Source organism: Cervus canadensis, chromosome 5 (genome assembly GCF_019320065.1).
Source record: "Cervus canadensis isolate Bull #8, Minnesota chromosome 5, ASM1932006v1, whole genome shotgun sequence".
Lineage (NCBI taxonomy): Eukaryota > Metazoa > Chordata > Mammalia > Artiodactyla > Cervidae > Cervus > Cervus canadensis.
This window is the reverse complement of record NC_057390.1, coordinates 1,759,049-1,781,228: the sequence shown is the minus strand read 5'-3', so window position 1 is coordinate 1,781,228 and position 22,180 is coordinate 1,759,049. Positions and strand designations below refer to the sequence as shown.

Below are 22,180 nucleotides of genomic sequence, written 5' to 3'. Positions count from 1 at the left end.
CCTCCCCTCGCCCCTACTCCCCTTCAGGCGGAGCAGGCCTTTCCCCTGGCTCGGGTCCAGCCGTCACTCGGCCACAGCGATGGTGGATGGACCGAGAGGTCCGCCGTGTGACACCCGCCCCTCACCTTCAGCCTCAACCCAACAGGCAAACCGTGCCAAGGCAGGGCCCCGGGCCTCTTTCTCCACGAGTGAGACAGCGGGTAAAGCTCCAAGGGCAGAGAACATCCTGTCTCCCCCTGCGGCAGGGGCAGCCTTCTCTGGCAAAATCCCCAAGGACGCCACTGGAGTCGATCGGGAATTTCTGGCGCCTCCGCCCTGACCACCTCGCACCACCGGGAAGGCCCTCTGTTTCGCGCGGGAGTGGAGCCCGCGCGCCACCCAGTGGAGAGCCTGGGTAACTGCACCGACCTCTCAGTTTCCCGCCTCGAGCTGGCCCCTTAATTATTTTCTCTCAAAGGCCATCTCGGGCTTCCCTGGTGGCTCAGTTGGTAAAGAATCTGCCTGCAGCGCAGGAGACCCGGGTTCGATTGTGGGTTGGGAAGATCCCCTGGAAAAGGGAACGGGCAACCCACTCCAGCGTTCTTGCCTGGGAAATCCCATGGACAGAGGAGCCTGGTGGGCTACAGTCCCTGAGGCTGCAAGAGCGGGACGCGACTGAGTGACTAAACCACCACCACGGCAAGAGGCGTCTTAACGCTGAAAAGAGAAATAATTTCACAACCTTAATGGTGGTGGAGTCATCTCCTACGGTTGCTGAAGAAAAGGACCTTAACTCAAGGGGGCCCTGGTGTGTTCCTGCCAAGTGGGATGACACACGTCTTTAATGATCCCACTTACAGGGATCGCAGGTTCCAGCCTGCTGCTGCCACTGCGTCTACACCTTGCTGACCTACACCTTGCAATAACTTGCCATAAGCACACCTGAACACAAGGACGTCTTGGTATAACTCCTCTTAACCGCCCAGCACCTTGACATAACACCTCTTGCCGTATCTAAATTTGCATATGTCACCCCACTTCCGCATAGTTACACCTTAACCCACCTGTGCTTAGTCGCTCACTCGTGTCCAACTCTTTGCGACCCCATGGACTGTAGCCCCCCAGGCTCCTCTGTCCATGGGATTTCCCAGGCAAGAATACTGGAGTGGGTTGCCATGCCCTCCTCCAGGGGATCTTCCCCACCCAGGGATTGAACCTGAGTCTCCTGCATTGGCAGACTGGTTCTTTACCCCTGAGCCCCCACCAGGGAAACCATTCTTACTGAAGTGGAAATTATGCCACAAACCCAAGCGCTGGAGCCAGATGTGGCGTCTCGGGGCAGCTGCCCGTGAAGCAAGGCTGGGTGGGCTGGGCCTGGGACCCCTCCATGGGTTGGGGCTCTGGAGTCTTGGTACAACTGCTGTTGGGACCTGGCCATGGTGGCCAGCCCCAGCGGTGAGGCCACAAAAGAGATGAGCTCCAGGCGTTTCACTGTAGAAACCACTTTTATTTGGATGTGGCTGCTCAGGAAATACTGAATATCCCAGACAGATGACAAGCTGGAAAGTCACAGATGAACAGTGGCTTTTCAAGCTACGGGGTGATTAGAAGGTGAGCCATCAAGGCATGAAGCCAATTTTCTGTCTGGTGATCTCCCCGCCTTCCTGACCCTCTCTCCCCCAGAAGCAGAAAAAAGTCAATCCAAAACTCTAAGCCCTCGAACTGGCTCAGACAGATCACTCCCACATAATAACTTATTGCATTTCAGACTGGCAGCAGGTCCATGCAGTTGGGGGGCTGAGCCCTGGCTCTCCTCAGAGCCTGAGCCAGACAAACGCCTGGACCCCAGCACGGGGCCGGAAACACCAGACGGCACAGCCTGCCTTTGAAAACAATTTAGTTGGGTATCCAGCACTGTGATTTTACATTTCTCTGTGCCTTTTCTCAGAGAATGCCCGTGCCCCAGGCCCCTGGAAGCCCTTCACTGCAGGAGGCTGGCTGGACGGTCCAGGCCCCCCCCAGCTGGACCACTGTGGGGAGGAGGCTTGCGAAAGAGCAGGGACCCTGGGATGGGGTCCTTTCCAGCCTCCTTGATATCCTCTGTGTGACCGGAGCCCAGAGGAGAATCCTGGCACATAATGCCCTTCTTGGTTCCTTGATGGTCTTTTCTGAGGGACAGGGAGCTGGGTCTGGAGGCCTGACCCAGGCGTCCTGCAGCCCTGAAGTTCTCTGAGCAGCCTGACTTACGGAGAATCGGAAAAATGGATTACAGCCTTCCCTGTCCGACCCCTCCTCCCCTCCCAGGTCTTGGTATATAACAATTTTGTAGTCGGGCCCTTATTTTCCCCACAAATCTACCCTCAGATTTCCCCTGGCTCCTAAAACTGTAGAGGAAAGAGGAAGTGGACATGAACTGGAGTCAGGCAGTGTGGGAGGGGGCAGCTGGTTTGTACCACCTCTGCAACAAAGAGGCAGGATCGCGGGGCAGGAGCAAGGTCTGTGGTTCTTCAGAACTGAAGGCTTTGACAGCACCATTTTGATTTTAAGAAAATAATGAAGGTTCTCATCAGTCAGCTGTGGGGAAGCTTGTTGCCGAGGCAGATGCCCAAACAGGCACAATGATGGTAGACCTGGAATTTTCCGCATAAGATGTTAGTTTCCTAGAAGAGCGAGGGTCACTGTCAGAAAATCCCAAGAGACAATTACTTTCCCTGGGCGAAACAAAACAAAATGAAACAACAACAAAGTCCTCCCCCCCAACCAGCCTTTTCATATTCATCACAATGAATTAAAATGTCCAAACAGATCTGCCAGCATGTGATTTCATCGCTCAGTCTGAAAAGATGGTCTGTGGATCCCATGATGTCATCGTTGGTGAGCTGTTTATCATCCAGATGGCGAAGGTTGAAAACCACTTTTGGAAGCTGACACTCCTGGTTTTGAAAAAGCATCTTCCACATCGCCTGGCCCCCTGCTTCTTCAGTGGTAATAGATGCTGAAGGCATGCAGGATGTAGAGCAGGGTGGTGATGAAGGCAAAGAACTAGAAGAGCCGGGGAGTTACTGCCTTAGAGATGCTGGCAGTCACTGCCCCTCCCAGCCCCACACAGGCCCACGGCAGCCCGGATGGCCCTTGTTTTGACCCTGCTTCATCCGCTGCCTGCCTAAGCCCCGTCTGGCCTGAGGGCAGCAACCACGGGGCAGCCCCTCCAGCCTCCGTGAAGCACTCCACCCCCTTGTCCCACCGTGTCACCTGCAGACCTGGGCTCCTCTACCTGCCATAAAGTTGGCCCGTCCCCATGCCTGCCCTGGGTGCCCTTGCCTCGTTCTGGGCACTCTCCCCCTCCTCCACCTTCAGCCACAGTCTGCTCAAATGACAGTTTCACTCACAGGTCCAGAACTCGACTCTACGCACCCACCTCTTAGATCTTCAGAGGCTCAGAGGCCCCGCAAGCTCCCTGTGGGCAAACTGAACTCCTGAGATGCCCTCACAAGCCCAGCTGATCCCAGGATCCTCACCTCGTCCAGCTACCCAAGCCCAAAACCTGTGCTTCCCCCTCCCCCTCCCTCCCCCACGGCCACGTCCATTCCTGAAGATACCCAGCTGTACTGTCTGATGATCTCTCGGTCCAGGGGAGGACTCCATCCTCCCTTTGCCCCACCCTGTCCAATCACACTCTGTTTCATTCATCCGTTCAACACATGGCTTGTAAGCACCTGCTATGGGCTTCCTCGGTGGCTCAGTGGTAAAGAAGCTGCCTGCAATGCAGGAGACGCAAGAGAAGCAGAAGACGCAAGTTTAGTTCCTGGGTTGGGAAGACCCCCTGGAGGAGGGCATAGGAGCCCACTCCAGTATTCTTGCCAGGAGAATCCCATGGACAGAAGAGCCTGGCGGTCTAGGGTCCATGGGGTCGCAAAGAGTCGAACAAGACTGGAGTGACTTAGCATGAGCATGCATGCTTCAAGCACAACCATGGATCTAATGGTGAACAAAAATTTAAAAATTCCTGTCCTTATGGAACTTGCATTTTAGTGGCACATGCGGAAAGGACCCAAGATGAACCAGGAGAGAAGTAGGAGCTACTGCTTTGAGTGGGGCTGAGTGGCAGCCTCACCAGGAGGTGACAAGTGAGAAAAGAACAGGAGGTGAGGGAGCCGGGAGCCGAGGCCAAAGTGTGGGGTCCAGGGACAGCAAGGAGGCCGGTGTGACAGGGGCCCCTGAGCAGGACGAGCAGCGCTCCGAGTGGTGGGAGGCAGAGTGGTGCTGGGCTGGGGGGGCAAGGAGGCAGACAGGCAGGAAAGGCGTCCTGCAAGCTCACCGCGTTGGCCTGGTATCTTTCTGACAAGGGGGCCAACACCCCATATCACAGCCCTTCCTACTGCTGCCCAATCCCTGGGGAGCCCGACTGACACAGGACTTTTCTGGCCACAGAGACTGGAGCTGATGGGCTGGGACCCAGCCTGGGCGTTAGATCTCCCTGAGAAGGAATAAGGAGGGTCAGGAGCACTTGCGTGCACACACACACTGGAGGAACCCACCACCTGCCATGTGGTCTCCTGCCACCTGAGGGCGCCATCCCCCCAAGAGAGGGGCGCGGCCACACTCAGGGCCTGGAAAGACTGTCGGCCGGCAGGCAGTGAGCTCGGCCCACGACTCTCTGGACCACCTTGCCTTGGATTCCATCAGCCGATGCGTAACCCCGAGGATGTCCGTCACTGAAATAGAAGGACGGCAGAACTTGAGCCGTGACGAGGAGCTGAGCTCCAGCCCAGCAGCAAAGGGGGCCACTGAAGGATTTTCTTTCTTCATTTTTTTAATAAATTTTTTTTGTGGACCATTTTGAAAAATCTTTAGTTAATTTGTTACAATATTGCTTCTATTGTTTATGTTCTGGTTTTTGGGCCATGAGGCATGGTCTTAGCTCCCCGACCAGGGATTGAACACACAGTCCCTGCCTTGGAAGGTGAAGTCTTAACCACTGGATTGCCAGGGAAGTCCTAAGGATTTTCAGTAAGAGATGTGCATTTTGGAAAATTTATGTTTTGGAAAAACATATTCTGAGGGCAGTGTAGTAGGTGTGAGTGAAGCATTAGTCACTCGGTCATGTCCAACTCTTTGCCACCCCATGGACTGCCAGGCTCCTCTTTCCTGGAATTCTCCAGGGAAGAATACTGGAGTGGGTAGACATGCCCTTCTCCAGGGGATCTTCCCGACCCAGGGACTGAACCCCCATCTCCCTGCATTGAAGGCAGATTCTTCACCGGCTGAGCCACGAGGAGGACAGACGACTCTAAGCGTAGGCTTGGCACCCTGTGAGCTTGGGTACACCTGACTGCCAGACCGTCTGCGTGCGCGCACGCTCTCACACACGCACACGCACACCCCTCCCATCCCGCAAGGCTGCTTCGGTCTGAGGACGCAGGGCTGTCTGTTCCGGAGAGACGGAGCTGAGCCCCTGGCTTTCCCTCCGGGTGGCGCCTGCCGCGCTCCAGTCCAGCACTCACCGAGGCCGCGGTGTTTATATAGTAGTTTTTCAGGTCCTGGATCTCTGACATGATGGTGGCGTGCACTTGTAACACGGCAGCACTCATGTACAGGATGCCCGTGGTCCCGTGATACAGGCTGTCCTGGAAAGATGGAGCAGAGGCCATGGACACCGACACACGGGCACGCAAGCAGGTACCACCTACCCCTCTGACTCAGCCGCTGGGCAGAGCGGGTGAAAGAGACAAGCCTGCTCCCAAAACTCCTGCTTTTTTCTTTCTCAGTGTTTCTAGGGAAATTTCTGTGTTGTGAGCAATGGCGGACTAACAAATGGCAATACCAGTATGAACCAAGATTTACTGAGTGCTTCTTCCTGGTCAAACTATAGGCTAAATCTTTTCCTCATGTATCTCATTTAACCTCGTGAACTGTGAGGTCGGTTCTATTTATCGTTACTGCTATTTTGAGGAAATAGAAGTCCAAGGTTAAAGTCAGTGACCACAGGCTGAGCCAGGATTTGAAACCAAGCCACGTTAACACCCAGCTTTTGCTCCCAGCTGTTAGCGCTACAAAGGCTGCTGTTCCTAGGTGCTTTCCTGACTGTATACACTTGTGTCGTTTCATCTTCACAGCCAGTTTCATAAGGCAACTACTATTAACATGCCCACTTTACAGATGAGAAAACTGAGGCTAGGCTGACACATGGCAGAGTCGGGCTAATCTGGTTTTCTTTAACATTGTAAGAATATCAAAGCATTCTGGAAGGAATGTCATGATAGGCAAATTGGCATTTTGCAACCCCTAAAGAATATTCATCAGAAGATGAAAGAAGACATTAGAGTGATGGGGTACGGTTGTCACGGTGAAAGGAGGACTACCAGTCACCATGTGTGATGTGACTTGAAGACACTTATGAAGCATCCTTGCCAGAAAGGTTTAACCCATTTCAGTGTAGCCTTTAGCTGCTAATTTCTGGCTTATAGAAAATTCAGGGATTAGAGGAGCGAGTCAAGTCACACCAGGAAGACGCAAACAAACCAAAATGCGGGACCTTCTACAGCAGCGGGCCCCAGCCTTTCCGGCACCGGGGACTGGTTTTGTGGAAGACAATTTCTATTCATGGACCATGGGTGGGGGGTTGGTTTCAGGATAATTCAAGCGCATTACATTTATTGTTCACTTTATTTCTATTATTATTATATCAGCTCCACCTCAGATCATCAGACATTAGATCCTGGAGGTGGGGGAACCCCTGGTCTGTGGGACAGCTGACCACCCAGTTTTTTCAGCAAGTCACCGGCAAGGAAAACCATGATAGTGAGAAGGTAGGAAGGAAGGAAGGAAGGCCAGGGGTCTCCAAACGGAGAAAATAGGCTGCAAGTGTCAGACAGTTTTTATCTCTCAAGCGGCAGGAGGAAACAAACAAGTGTTAGATTTTCTCCCCCTTCTCTATACAAATTTAAAAAGAGGTTTCTCTTAAAATTCTCTGCTGCCATGAAGACACCTGGCTCCACCTGAACTTAACTTTTCTCAAACCTTGAGCTAACCAATGTGTTTTTCTCATGGAAATATTTGTCTTAAGCTGTGTTAATGAACTATGTATTTACCCTAGACTCTGTCTTCAAGTTGGTTCCACCTAAGACTCAGAACCTACATGACAAACCAGTATGTTTTACTCATGCAAATGTTCCCCTAAGCTATGGTAATGAGACTGTTTTTGCTTGGAAACCTGCCTTTCTTCAAGATTCATGTCAATCATTTTATGGCCTGGGACAACTCACCTTGTGCCAATGTTATCTCAAAATGCATGTTGTGGGTGAGGGGCCTGGCGCCAGTCTCTGAGTTTTGAGACCTTTCCTTTCTCTAATTAACAGCTTGCTGATAGATATATAACACACCACTTAAAGGCTGGCAGGGGGCAATCTTTCTGCCCCCTTCTGATGTCTATGTCAGAAGCTTGCTCTATCTCTTTTATACTTTAGTAAAGCTTTATTACACTAAAGTTCTGAGCGATCAGCCTCATCACTGGCCTCGGGTTGAATTCTTCTCCTCTGGAGGCCAAGAATTCCGGTGTCTTTCGTGGTTTGGCAACCACCTATTGAAAAGTAGATTAAAGGTACTCAAGAAGCATCACTACCAAGTGCAAGTGGGCCTGGTGAGGACCCCGATTCAAACAGGTCGACTGCAAAAACATATTTCAGCTATAATGGGAAAGAAAGTGAAGTCGCTCAGTTGTATCTGACTCTTTGCAACCCCATGGACTGTAGCCTACCAGGCTCCTCCATCCATGGGATTTTTCCCAGGCAAGAGTACTGGAGTGTGTTGCCATTTCCTTCTCCAGGGAATCTTCCCCACCCAGGGATCGACCCAGCATTGTAGGCAGATGCTTTTACTGTCTGAGCCAGCAGGGAAGTGACTGCGTTATAATGGGGGACAGTTATAATTTTCCAGGACTGTGACCTGTGTCTTTGATGATAATGAGGAATTATCATTAACTTTATGTAAGTTTGATAATGTAAGAAAGCTTGTGTATTTTTTGGAGGTATTCTGAAGTGAAGTGTGTAGAATGGAATGACATGGTGTTTGGGATTTACTTTAAGATTCTTTAGGAGAAAAAAAAGCTAGGTGAAGCAAACGTGATAGTCTTGAAAATGCTGGAATCTGGGTTATGGTTACATGAGGATCCATAATATCAATACAATCCTCCCTACTTCTGTTTTGAATTGTTCAATAGGGAAATATTTCCAATGGTTATCCGGATGGTGTGATGACATGAAAAATATTTAATGGATGGCATAATAATAAATGAAAGGCTCTACATCTAAAATGATTGGTTCAGTGAGATTTATACATTTTGCATAAAATTTGCCAGGAATAGGGAAGAATGAATTGTGATAGGTGATGGTGGTAAGACCTTGAGATCGGGGTTATTCTTTTCCTACTATATTTCTTTCAATACTGCTCAAATGATTTTACCATAAATTAAAATTAGAGGGAAAATGTGTCAGGATGTGCTTGCTACGGGAGGAGCTGGGCTGTGCGTATATCCCTATAAAGGGAGGCAGTGGAGGGGAGTGCAAAGCAGGATGGATTCCGGCAGAGGAAAGCTTTCATTCCCATCTAATAGTTGTTGCTGTTTAGTAGATAAGTCGTGTCTAACTCTGCGACCCCGTGGACTGTACTCCACCAGGCTCCTCTGTCCATGGGATTTCCCAGGCAGGCATCCTGGAGTGGGTTGCCATTTCTTCCTCCAGGGGATCTTCTCAACCCAGGGATCAAACCCATGTTTCCTGCATGTCCTGCATTGGCAGATGGATTTTTTACTACTGCACCGCCTAGGAAGCCCTATCTAACAGTTGTTGTTCAGCTGCTAAGTCATGTCTGACTCCTTGGACTGCAGCATGCCAGGCTCCTCTGTACCTCACTGTCACTTGGAGTTTGCTCAAACTCATGTCCATTTGAAGGAGGAAACAGACAGACCAGGCTTCACCTTGAAAGCAGGACTCCATCCTGGGCCGGACTGTGGACTTTGAGCTCTATGCCCAGCATCTATGGAAATGACATACCAATGGAAAAACCAGGCCCCCCGGATGAAGAAGCCTCAGGACTGGTACCTAGACTCTTTGTCACCTAAAATGTGTGCTAATTATCTCTGTAACAGAACAAGGGCATAAACCCCACTATGCTTATGGGGCGTCACCACCGGCCTACTGATAAATGTCCACTGTTTAACTACCTAGGCTTATGATGCGCGAATCATGGGTCAACTTTGATAGTATCTCTCTTTTACCTTGTCCAGACTAGTTTCAGGAAATTTGGTGAGGTGGGTTTAACCATGTACACTTAGGGTATATAAGGTTTTCACAAAAACTGGTCAGGGTCCTTGGCTAAGAGGAGACTCCGCCTTGGGCCCGCTGGTGTAATAAACTGCACTCCACTATCTGCGTTGTCCTCCTTAGTGAGTTTGTTTCCCAGAACGCGTGGCTACAACACATTAAGTCAATGATGCCATCCTACTGTCTCATCCTCTGTTGCCCCCTCTCCTCCTGACCCCAGTCTTTCCCAGCATCACGGTCTGATAGTAGACACATTCAGATAAAATGTTGAGATTCCCCAGGGGCCCAGCCCAGCAAGCGTCTCTGGTTCCTCCTCCCACCCAGGAGGCTTCCTCCTCCCACCCGTGTTTGTCCTCACCGCGCCCAGGACAATGGTCTGGGAGGAGCCTCAGGCCCTGGGTCTCTCTCCCTGATTCTTACCAGAATTTTCCAGGACTCATATCTTTTGTAAAATCCAAACACATAAGACAACAGGAGCATCAGGGAGATGAGGAAGGAGGTGAGCGAGACGTACATCACCCATCCTTGTAGCAGTGGGCTTGCTACCTGCGTGGCTGCCACCAGGATCCAGACCCAGACCCCAAATATCTGCAAGAGAAAACACAGAAGGGGCTTCACTGGCTGGTGTTGAGTGTGATGTGCTTTGCACATTTCCCATCTCTGTCCTCCTCTGGCTTTGGTTAAGCACTCTTCAGGGGCTTCCCTGGTGGCTTAGATGGTAAAGAATCTGCCTGCAGTTTGGGAGGCCAGGGATTGATCCCTGGATCGGGATGATCCCTTGGAGAATGGAATGGCTACCACTCCAGTGTTCTTGCCTGGGAAATCTCATGGACAGAGGAGCCTGGCATGCTACAGTCCATGGGTTGCAAAAGAGTGGGACTCAACTGAGGGACTAACATTTTCACTTTCAGACATAAATAAGTCACCCCATCCCTTATGGGGCTCCCACTGCTGTTGTCCTGGAGGTAAAAGCACTTTTGAATTTATGGAGAGTTCTCAGGCTCTTCCGAAGAGAAGCCAGAAGAGACCAGGGAGTGTACCACGAGGCAGAGCTTCTTAACCTCTTGCAGGTTGGGAACATCCCTGGAAGCCTGGCTGCCTCTGACAGCACATTGCCCCAGGCCTCAACAAACAATCTCCAGGTGAACTGGAAGTCCCAGGCTGGACGCGGGACTGCCCATGAGCGAGCGGGGCCGCCTCGTTCCAGCAGGAAGAGTGGAGGAGCAAGAGCTGCTGTCCTCCTGAGCCGGGCTCTTGCCTGCTGATCACAGTGACCAGTGGCCGACGCTGAGGGAGGTGCAGGGCATGGCTTGGGGGCACCTGCCCCACCAAGGCATGAGAAACGCCTGGAGATGCTGGCCCACCGCCAGTACCCAAGCAGTGCTGGTTGTTAGCGGCAATGGCATTCAGGGCTTAGTGACCGTGAAACCTATAAAATTTTACACTCACATGAGACCTCTGAGGGCAGAGAATGGTCTGTGCCATTCACCGATGTATTCCTGGTGCCCAGCCCAGCACCTGGAGAAAAGCAGGTAGGGAGGGTGTCAAAGAGCATTCTTTGGAATGACTCAATGATAAACCCATGGGCTTCCCTGTTGGTAAACAGTCCACTTGACCCAGGAGACCCAGGTTCAATCCATGGGTGGGAAGACCCCCCTGGAGAAGGAAATGGAAACCCACTCCAGTATTCTTGCTTGGAGAATTCCATGGACACAGAAGCCTAGTGGACTATAGTCCATGGGGTTGCAAAGAGTCAGACACAACTTAGCAACTAAACCACCACGATGGTAAACCCGCCACCACTAGCTCTCGTTCACTAGGGGCTTTAAGGTTATAAAGTGCATTCACAGAGGTGCATTCCCCACTGGTGGTCCAGTGGTTAAGAATCCAACTGGGAAAAAAAGAAAAGAATCCAACTGGATATTCAGGGGACATGGGTTCCACCCTGATCCAGGAAGATCCCACCCACGCGTGTGTGCCACGACTACTGAGCCCCTTCTTTAGAGCCCGCACTCCACAACAAGTGTAGCCCCCACTTGTTGAAACTAGAGGAAGCCCACACACAGCAATGAAGACCCAGCACAAAAAATATATAAATAAAATGCATTCGTTCAGATGGCCTCATTTCGTCTGTACAGGAATTCAAACTCCCGTGGGCTCTCTATGGAGAGCTGCCACTTGATACCTGCCTCCTCTTGCTGCCAGCTTCCCTGCCTCAGCCCCACCAGGCCCCTCAGAGCTGGCAAAGCGTCTCCCCACCCCAGCTCCTGCCATCAGAGGCCACCCTGAGCAGACACTTCCACACGTGCATCTTCCATGTGTCTGCACTTCACTCTCACAGCGTGTGAGACGCCGCCCTCGTGGGGAGCATCTGGAGAAGGAAATGGAAGGAGGGACAGAGGTCCGAGGCCACGTGGGCCACAGAGCAGGGCCCTGGTGGGTCTCTCCTCCTCACTATCATGCCCCAAGGGCAGGGCCCCTGAGCATTTGGGAGAATCTACTCAAATTGCCCCGCTTCTTGGCGTAAAGGTTGCACAATCAGCTTTACGCAAAGGAATGTTATTTACTTTTTATTTCCACACCCTCTATCTTCTGAACATTAGAAGGGAACCAAGGCCACGGCCAAACTCCAGGTGAATTTAAAACCAGTGGAGTTTGCTATCCTGTTTCTGTCTCAAGCAGCCTCGGTTGGATTCAATACAGAGAAAATAATTTTGAATATTTGCCTTGACTTTTTTTTCTAAACTTATATTTAGCTTTCCAAATTTGCTTGGCAACCTAAATCATTCTCTCCTTTTAACCCTCATTTTTGGATATCTCAAGAGCTGGAGATATTTTTAGATGTTGAGGGCTGGCCTTTAACTTGGAAGAAGATTGTATTAAAGGCAGATATTTCAAGCAAGTGTATTTCAAGTACCATTTTGGCAGTCTGTTTCTTAAGAACAAACACAGATTACTCACCTGTGCGTTTTCTAAAGGTTGAACTGAAACTGGAAGGGATCACTTAAGGGAGGGTAGAGCTTAACAGTAAGTTTATTTATTACTCATTCTCCTCTGAAACATGAAGAATAGGCCCCCCACATTTAGAGAGCTGGTTAAAGAGCTAGAGGATGAGAAGTGGGGTAACAGCACCCAGATGCAGTCAGGAGCAACGGCCAATTACAGGTCGGGGCTGGGGAAGTTGACATATCATCAGAGCAGACAGCAAAATGTTTTCAAGGCTCTTGGGGTTAGGTCAGAAGGATTCAGAAGGTTGCTGCTGACTAAAGATGGGGCAATTTGACCTTCAGATAAATATAATAACTACTATGGATTGCGCCTAGTCACTCAGTCTTGTCAGACTCTTTGCGACCTCGTGGACTATAATGCACCAGGCTCCTCTGTCCATGGGATTCCCCAGGCAAGAATACTCGAGTGGGTTGCCATTTCCTTCTCCAGGGGATCTTCCTAACCCAGGGATCGAACCCTCCTCTCTTGATTGGCAGGCGGGTTCTTTACCACTGCACCACCAGTGGGTTGGACTGTATCAACCAAGCTGAAATCCATGAGTTGAAAATGATGCTTTTAAAAGCCCTACTTGGGTCATTTTTGGAGGATGCTTATTATTTTGGAAGGCAGCCATGTTCACCACTGTACCGTCAATAATTATTATTTTGAAAAATGCTTAATAAAGGAAAAGAATTATGCCAAAAGGGTGGCATAAGGGTAAGGAGCTTCTAAAATACATAAAATCCTGAACCTTAACCCTCAGGCCACCCCCTGAGTCCTGCTACTCCTGGGACCATCCGGGGACTTTGAGGGAGCCCCAAGGTCTGGGTGTTGCCCCAGAGATTCCGATGGAGTTGGTGAGAGAGGCTGCATTGTTAAAAATTTTCCGGGATGAAGCAGTGAAGACTGAGAAGCCCCAGGGCCCATCCTGTGGCTTCCAGGCTCTTCCACTCCAGTTCATGCACAAGCAGTACTGACGCTTCCGGGTTCAAATCCTAGCTCTGCTAAAGGGGCAGGTTATTTAACTCATCTCTGCATCCATGTCCTGGTTCATCAATCAGAGGAGGTGGGGAGGACTCCTCTCTTCTGGTTCCTGTGAGCATTAGATGAGTCTCTCATGCACAGGGTGAGTGTTAAGTAACCATTGTTGGCCATGTTATTAGCTATAAGGATATGGGAGGGACTTTTCCCCAAGAAAGACCCAGGAGAGGGAAAGTCCAAGGCCTGTGTTCCTGAGGGATAGGAGGTTCACTTCTGGAAGAGCTGGGACACCAATCGGTGAGGAGATGAGATAGCATTGAGGGGGCACAGATCCTTCTAAGGAGGTGATGAAAGCTTTGGTCACCTAGAAAAATGTGCCTGCATACATGCGTGACTTCATCTACAAATGTGGGGACTCACAGTCCCTCCAAGGCCACCTGCAGTCCCCAGGTCGGAATCCGTTACCATTTCCAGGATAGATAACGGTGCCATCAGCCAGTCTACTATTTTGATGTTGTTGATCAAGATATTAAATGCATATACTCTTTGACCCAGTAATTTCACTTTGGGAATTTGTCCTATAGACAACGCACATGCGCAAAATGGTGAATGTACAAGGTTGTTTACTGAAGCTTGCTGGTTACAGAAAGATAAAGAAGCATCCCAAATGTTTCATCCAGTGTGGGGGGGGGGGTGGTGGGTTGTGAAAGCAATTATGTCATACAGCGGAAAACTCAGCAGCCTTCAAAGAGAATGAAAAACTCTGTATATCAGAATAGAACAAACCCTAGCATTGTACAAGGCAGAGAGCAGCGTGCCCAGAGTGCTATGATTTACATAGAAGAAGAAGAGAATGTATAAGCGTATGTATGTGTATATGTGCATTGGTTTGAATATTTCTGGAATGAGACCCAATGAACCAGTCATGCCCTGGCCTCCTGGGAGAGAATTTCTTGGCTCAGAGACAAGATCTTTTAAATGAATCCAAATCACCAATATACACATTGAAAAAGAAAGAAGGACACTGGACTGGATGATGAGGGCTCGCTTCAAAAGTCAAAAGATTTTGCAGCAAAATGAATGGACCTAGCAACTGGCATACTGAGTGAGGTAAGTCAGAAAGAGAAACATGAATATCATATGATACCATTTATAAGTGGACTCTTAAAAAATGGTACAAACAAAATTATTTACAAAATAGAAACAGCGTCTCAGATGTAGAAAAGAAACTTATGGTTACCAAGGGAGAAGGGGGAGAGGGAGAAATAAATTGGGAGATTGGGGTTGACATATGCATCCATATATGTCCACATATGGACAGCTAGCCTGGAGGGCTACAGCCCACAGGGTCACGAAGAGTCGGACACGGCTGCGTGGCTGGGCACACGTAGCGCAGGGAGACTCAGCGCTCTGTAGGGACCGATGTGGGAAACAGTCTGAACAGAGTGGGTACATGCGCGTGTATAACCCGTACACTCCGCTGCACACCCGAAACCAGGGCAACGCTGGAAAGCAACCACACTCCAACAAGGACTTCTGAAAAGATTTTGAACGGGAGTGACAAGAGGAGAACTGCCGTTCCTTTGGGGAGAGTGGATCTGTCTTAACGGGACAAAGCAGGAGGAGAGCCAGGGGGCCTCCGAGGGGCTAGGTGCAGGGGCTGGGCGCACTGCCCCGGGGCCGTGAGCTTCACTCGGATTGCCTGTGAAGACAGAGCTGCCCTAGCAATGACCCCGTGTGAGGGGGAGGAGGAGCTGAAAGACACCAGGCTTAGGGCTGCACCTGGGCTCCTGGCCGCAGCTGGGAGGTGTGGTCCCGGTGGGGCCCGTCATGGGGTTGAGAATAGGAGGAGGTGCTGGCCATACGATACTCTGGGTGATACCAGTGGCAGGTTTTTCTGCATAGCTGGGCGTTATTTCAGCCTGGCTGGCCCACTCACCACTGACACTGCATTCCTTTCCTTACCACGGGGCTTAATCTTCACAAAGCATTGGTGGCCCCTCCTCCCCTTCACTGGTCCTCAGGTGAACACAAGCTGCAGGAAAAAGGCGAGACTCGTGGGACTTCCCTGGCGGTCCAGTTGTTAAGAATCCACCCTGCAATGCAGGGGACGAGGGTTCAACCCCTGGCCAGGGAACTAAGATTCCACACGCTGCGGAGCAACGACGCCCACACGCTGCAACTGCTGAACCTGTGTGCTGCAACAGAAGACCCAACGAGGGCAAATAGAGAAATAAACACCCAAAAAGCAAAGAAGAAAAGGCCAGACTCGGGACAGGGAGGCCCAGGAGGTGAGGGGGCCAAGTGAACTGCGGGCTCCTGCTCCCTCTGATGGCCCGGAAACAATGAGCTGAATGAAGGACAAGGCCTGGCTTGTCCACGATGGGAACCAGGACCACTTTGGGGCCCCCTCCGATGCTGAGATGTTTCAAAATGAAGAAAACTATTGTCCCTCACATTCAAGTAGCCACGGCCCACATTGTATGACTCCAAGTCCCTTGGCCATTGTTTACCTTCCCAAAATTGTGATAAAATACACTGAACAAAGTGTGCCTTTTTAACTGCTTTTAAATGTACAGTTCAGAGGCTTCCCGGGGGGCTCACACTGTAAAGTATCTGCCTACAATGTGGGAGAGCTGGGTTCAGTCCCTGGGTCGGGAAGATCCCCTGCAGAAGGAAATGGCAACCCACTCCAGTATTTTTGCCTGGAAAACTCCATGGACAGAAGAGTCTGGCATGCTACAGTCCACAGCGTAGCAAAGAGCCAAACACAACTCAGTGACTGAGGACGGCAGTATTCCATCATATGAATACACCACGTATCTATTTTATTTGCAAAGTATTTATTTATTTACTCATTTTTGTCTGTGCCAGGTCTTAGCTTCGGCGTTCAGGCTCTGGAGTGCAGGCTTCGGTATGTGGGGTCTTAGTTCCCCGACCGGGTATGGAACCTGCGTCCCCTGTTTTGGACCACCAGGGAAGTCCCCTCATGTCTATTTTATTTATTCGTCCTCTGATGGACACACGGGCTGCTTCCACCTTTCAGCTACTGGGGGTAGGGCTGCCGTAACATGAATGTACCACTATATGTTTGATGCACATCCTTTAAAGGGAAGAGTAAGATGAGGCCCATGCGGGAGCTGTTGTTTGGAGCCCGTCTGGCAATTCTGTTGCAAAACGCCCGGAGAGTCACAGCCCCTTCAAACAGAGCGCCCCCTGTTGGTGTCACCGAGGCCAGCACAGGCATCCCTCGGGACTTTGGTACCGCGCACTCAGAATGCCTCAACCCCAGGGTGATTTAATGGTTTAAATGGTACAACAGGAATCAGATCTGTGTTTTATCTTCCGACTGTGCGGCATGTGGAGTCTTAATTCCTAGACCAGGGATCAAACCCATGTCCGTTTTAATGGAAGCATGAGTCTTAACCACTGGACCACCAGGGAAGTCCCTAGATCTGTTAATCATTTTTTCAATCCTAAGATTTTAAATCGATTGTAAAAATAAGATTAATGTTATCAGCAGAGGAAGTCTTTATTATGTTTTGTTCCTTTTGGGGCCTAGTGCTGGTTGCAAATTGTGGGGAACATACATTTTGTATTCAATTTTTTTGGTATTTTTCTATTTTGCTACATGGCTTAATAATAACTTGTTGTTCTAGGTAGTTCTGTCAAGTTGCCCTGAACACTGGCATGTTTAGGTGTGAATCGCGAATCATCGCTCCTTGGGAAATACAGACTATGTTCCTATAAGCTTGTGGTCAAAATATCGTCATCAACTGATCAACATATAACTTTGTTTTATGTGTCTTTCTGTTTAAAGACACATTATTCAATATACTTAATATGTAATGTTAATCCATTAATATCGAGCTGTCCCCAACAGCTCTATAACTAAATGCTTACCTAACACTTACTTTCTTTTTTTTTTTATTAATTAATTTATTTTTTTATTAGTTGGAGGCTAATTACTTCACAACATTTCAGTGGGTTTTGTCATACATTGATATGAATCAGCCATAGATTTACACGTATTCCCCATCCCGATCCCCCCTCCCATCTCCCTCTCCACCCGATTCCTCTGAGACTTCCCAGTGCACCAGGTCCAAGCACTTGTCTCATGCATCCCACCTGGGCTGGTGACCTGTTTCACCATAGATAGTATACATGCTGTTCTTTTGAAACATCCCACCCTCACTTTCTCCCACAGAGTTCAAAAGTCTGTTCTGTATTTCTGTGTCTCTTTTTCTGTTTTGCATATAGGGTTATCGTTACCATCTTTCTAAATTCCATATATATGTGTTAGTATGCTGTAATGTTCTTTATCTTTCTGGCTTACTTCACTCTGTATAATGGGCTCCAGTTTCATCCATCTCATTAGGACTGATTCAAATGAATTCTTTTTGACAGCTGAGTAATATTCCATGGTGTATATGTACCACAGCTTCCTTATCCATTCATCTGCTGATGGGCATCTAGGTTGCTTCCATGTCCTGGCTATTATAAACAGTGCTGCGATGAACATTGGGGTGCATGTGTCTCTTTCAGATCTGGTTTCCTCAGTGTGTATGCCCAGAAGTGGTATTGCTGGGTCATATGGCAGTTCTATTTCCAGTTTTTTAAGGAATCTCCACACTGTTTTCCATAGTGGCTGTACTAGTTTGCATTCCCACCAACAGTGTAAGAGGGTTCCCTTTTCTCCACACCCTCTCCAGCATTTATTGCTTGTAGACTTTTGGATAGCAGCCATCCTGACTGGCGTGTAATGGTACCTCATTGTGGTTTTGATTTGCATTTCTCTAATAATGAGTGATGTTGAGCATCTTTTCATGTGTTTGTTAGCCATCTGTATGTCTTCTTTGGAGAAATGTCTGTTTAGTTCTTTGGCCCATTTTTTGATTGGGTCATTTATTTTTCTGGAATTGAGCTGCAGGAGTTGCTTGTATATTTTTGAGATTAATCCTTTGTCTGTTTCTTCATTTGCTATTATTTTCTCCCAATCTGAGGGCTGTCTTTTTCACCTTGCTTATAGTTTCCTTTGTAGTGCAAAAGCTTTTAAGTTTCATTAGGTCCCATTTGTTTATTTTTGCTTTTATTTCCAATATTCTGGGAGGTGGGTCATAGAGGATCTTGCTGTGATTTATGTCGGAGAGTGTTTTGCCTATGTTCTCCTCTAGGAGTTTTATAGTTTCTGGTCTTACATTTAGATCTTTAATCCATTTTGAGTTTATTTTTGTAACACTTACTTTCTATGTAAGGCAAGTCACTGCCTTGCCAAACTTAGGAACACGAGACATAACTTCAGCAGTGTACTTGGGCTATTTTGAAAACTAAAATCACCAACAAAAAGCCAAGCACAAAAATTAGCAAGGTGGGACACTAAACAGACTTGGGAAAGGACCCTGTTAATAGTATGAGCAAGGGCTCATAGTTAATACTAGTTAATACTAAGGCAAGGGCTTCCCCACTGGCTCAGTGGGTGAAGAATCCACCTGTGATGCAGGAGACATAGGAGCTATGGATTCGATCCCTGGGCTTGGAAGATCTGCTGGAGGAGGAAATGACAACCCACTCTAGTATTCTTGCCTGCAAAATCCCATGGACAGATGAGCCTGGCAAGCTATAGTCCAAAAGGTCAAAAAGAGTTGGACATGACTGAACAACTAAGCATGCATTTAGGAAGGCAGGCATTGACCTCAGGTTGAAATGTATGTGTCTCAGATTTGTGACTCGAATTTTTTTCTGCTCTGCCTCGAATGACACATGTCTTCGAATCTGTGTGACAACACCTCAAGTATGGATTGTGGGGTTACAAATAAAGTTTGGTGAGCAAGGGAACTTGGAAACGCAGAATCTGTGAGTAATGAGGCCCGCCTGTACTTTCAATGCTGCCATTACATTCCATCACGTTGATAAAACTTCATTTACTCAATGAGGCCCCAGGGCAAAGAGGGTGGATGTTTCTAGCTTTTCCTTGTTATAGATGATGCCACAGTAGGTAACACTGCAGAGAGAGCTGTCTTTTTTTAATTCTTTCCATGGGGCTTCCCTGGTGGCTCAGTAGTAAAGAAGCCGCCTGCCAGTGCAAAGGACATGGGTTTGATCCCTGATCCGGGAAGATCCCACATGCTGCGGAGCGACTAAACGTGTGCACCACTGCTGGGCCTGTGCTCCAGAGCCCGGGGGCCGCAACTGCTGAGCTCACGTGCTGCAACCACCGCAGCCCACCCGCCCTGGAGCCCACGCGCCACAGCCAAAGAAGCCCCTGCAAAGAGAAGCCTGAGCACCATGACTAGAGGGTAGCCCTGCGTGCCACAACTAGAGAAAAGCCCGAGGAGCGATAAGATAAATACATAAATTCTTCCTATGGAATAAATTGCCCAACTGGGTGTACTGGTGGGCAGTGGGGTGGGGGTGGGGGGCAGGAGATGTAGCAGGTGACTTTCCAGCATCCATCAGGCTCAACATAGCTCTTGGCTGTGTTGTCCCACACAGGGTATGTGTCCACAGCCTGTGACCACCCTGGACACAGATGCAAGGCTTCGGGGTCCTGGGAAGGGTTTCTCCCTGCCTCAGGGATGAGAGAGTTCTGCCCTTGCTCTGGCCATGGCTTGTCTGGGTTTAGGCCTGGAGCTATAATGAGGAAGAGGAGAGAGACAGGAAGAGGCTGGGTTGGATGACACAACTGTGCTGCCAAAGAACCAGCCTAGTCAGAGCCCGCCAGCTCCTCCGGGCTTCTGGGAATGTGAGGTCTTCCACTTCCCTTCTGTTCCAGCCATTCTGAGCCAGTGGCAGCCCTCGTCACAGCACTGCTAAGGACCTGGGAGGAGAGTCTGCTCTCATGAACTTCCCCACCTCTTAGAACTCCCCCACTTGGCTTCCCGGAATCCCCAGGCCAAACTCAGCCACCACCCAGCAGTCTCCGGAGCCTGTGCAGCGCGCCCAGCGTCCAGCCTTCCAAACGGCGGCTGAGATCTGTTAGTGGGTGATGAAATCCACCTGCTCACTACCGGCATTAAAAGGTTAAGTAGGGACTTCCCTGGTGGTCCAGTGGCAGGGGGCCCGGGGTTCGACTCCTGGTCAGGAAGGTAAAGATCCTGCATGTCACAATGAAGACAGAAGATCCCCACACGCCACAACAAGCCCTGGAGCAGCCAAATGAACAAATAAACATTAAAAAAAATTTAAATAGACTAGCAGCAACATGAATGGACCTAGAGATGGTCATACTAAGTGAAGAAAGTCAGGCAAAGACAAATGTCTTATGAGATCACTTACACGTAGAATCTTATAAAGATGCAAAGGAGTTTATTACAAAACAGAAACAGACTCACAGACATAGAAAGCAAACTCACGGTTGCCAAAGGAAAAAGGGGAGGGAGGGATGCACCTGGGGTTTGGGATTAACAGACACACAGCGCTATGTATGAAACAGATAAACAGCAAGGACCTACTGTATAGCACAGGAAAAACTATGTGCAGTATCTTGTGAAAACCCGTGATGGAGGGGGACTTCCCTGGTGGTCTAGTGGCTACAAGTTCACCTTGCAGTACAGAGGACATGGATCCAACCCCTTGTCCAGGAAGGTCCCGCAGGACTTTAGCAGCTAGGCCAGTGCTCACAGCTGCTGAAGCCCCCTCGCTAAGAGCCTGTGCCCTGCAACAAGAGCAGCCGCCACTCACTGCGACCAGAGAAAGCCCACCAGAACACCGAGGGCCCAGCTCAGCCGCAAATAAATGAGTAAATCTATCTAAAACAAAAACAATGGAGAAGAATCTGGAAGAATATATATGAATCACTTTGCTCTGCATCTGAGACTAACACAACATAGTAAATCAACTTTACTTCAATAAAAAGTAGCTGGGTTTGAAAAAAACAGGTAAGTAGACTAGTGAAGAAAATACTGTGGATTATTCATAGGAAGGGGAAATACCGTTTCCTGAATCTTTTGTTTTAATTAGTCACACACAGACACACACACACACACACACACACACAAAGTTGCCACGGAAACACATTTTTTTCCGTGCATCACGGCCAGGAGTGGACCCCTAGCTCCAGTCTGCCTCCTTCTGCCAAGAGCCTCAGTCCAGGCTGGTGTGGGCCCCCTGCCCCCCAGAGCACCCCCCATACCCTCCCTGGCATCAGCTCGCAGCTCTGGTGGCCTGGCCCCGGGGGACCACGCTGAGGTCTGTGTGGGAAGTGTGAGCCTCTGAGAGGAAGGGAGAAGGGAAACTCGGAGGAGCTCCTGGAACGTCCTCCGTCTGCGGTGATGGAACTTGGCATAAAGGCACCAGGGCCTCCACAGCTAGTGGATAGGGGCCCAGCCTCTTTCAGGCCCTCCCGGGGGGGGGGAGAGGGCAAGCACCCCTGAAGTCCTCACCTGGCTGCGGCCCTCCCTGTGGGCGGCGCAGGAAGCCCAGCGCCCATGTGGGTTCTGATTGCCACCATCTCTGCAGCCTGTGAAGCTCTTTGGGCTGGCATGTCACCTCCTCTGATGGGGGAGGAAGCCGGTTCTGAGAGATCAAGCGACCTCCCACAAGTACCCATGAGCAGGGGCCATGTGGCCGGCCTGGGCTGCGGTCCCGGACTCCCAAACCACCGGCTTTATGTGGAAGCTCTAGGCGCCATGATTCAACCCAGGACCCTTCCAAAACAGTCAATGAGAATTTTCTCTCTGTGGCTTTAAGGGTGACAGGAAATTGCCTGCCCAGGCCCCTTGAACTCCCACGAGGACCCCTGTCTTATCCGGTCCACTCCAGAAACAATGGAGCAGGCCACAGCTCCGTCCACCCGCCCCCTGCAGAACAAGCCATATTAGGAGCTCCTGGTACCCTCAAGAGCTCTCAGGCCTGGGCTGGCCCCACGCCGGGGAAATCAGTGCCTGCCCTGGGGTGTGAGCCCAGGAGGGGCA

General features: G+C 49.8%; 1 protein-coding gene across 2 annotated transcripts in view; it reads right to left on the bottom strand.

Moving 5' to 3' along the window:
• Window positions 1-1,465: 1,465 nt before the first annotated feature.
• MALL (mal, T cell differentiation protein like) overlaps window positions 1,466-22,180 on the bottom strand; it is a 32,806-nt gene continuing 12,091 nt past the window's right edge. Inside the window, exons 2-5 of one of the 2 annotated variants that reach the window (XM_043467753.1) lie at window positions 10,749-10,817; window positions 9,720-9,887; window positions 5,484-5,606; window positions 1,466-3,021 (exon numbers count right to left, since the gene is read on the bottom strand). In XM_043467753.1, the coding sequence (XP_043323688.1) occupies window positions 2,959-3,021; window positions 5,484-5,606; window positions 9,720-9,887; window positions 10,749-10,784 (390 nt within the window). In that variant the 5' untranslated portion in view covers window positions 10,785-10,817 and the 3' untranslated portion in view covers window positions 1,466-2,958. The remainder of the gene's footprint in view (window positions 3,022-5,483; window positions 5,607-9,719; window positions 9,888-10,748; window positions 10,818-22,180) is intronic. The other variant, XM_043467752.1, reaches the window with a different exon arrangement.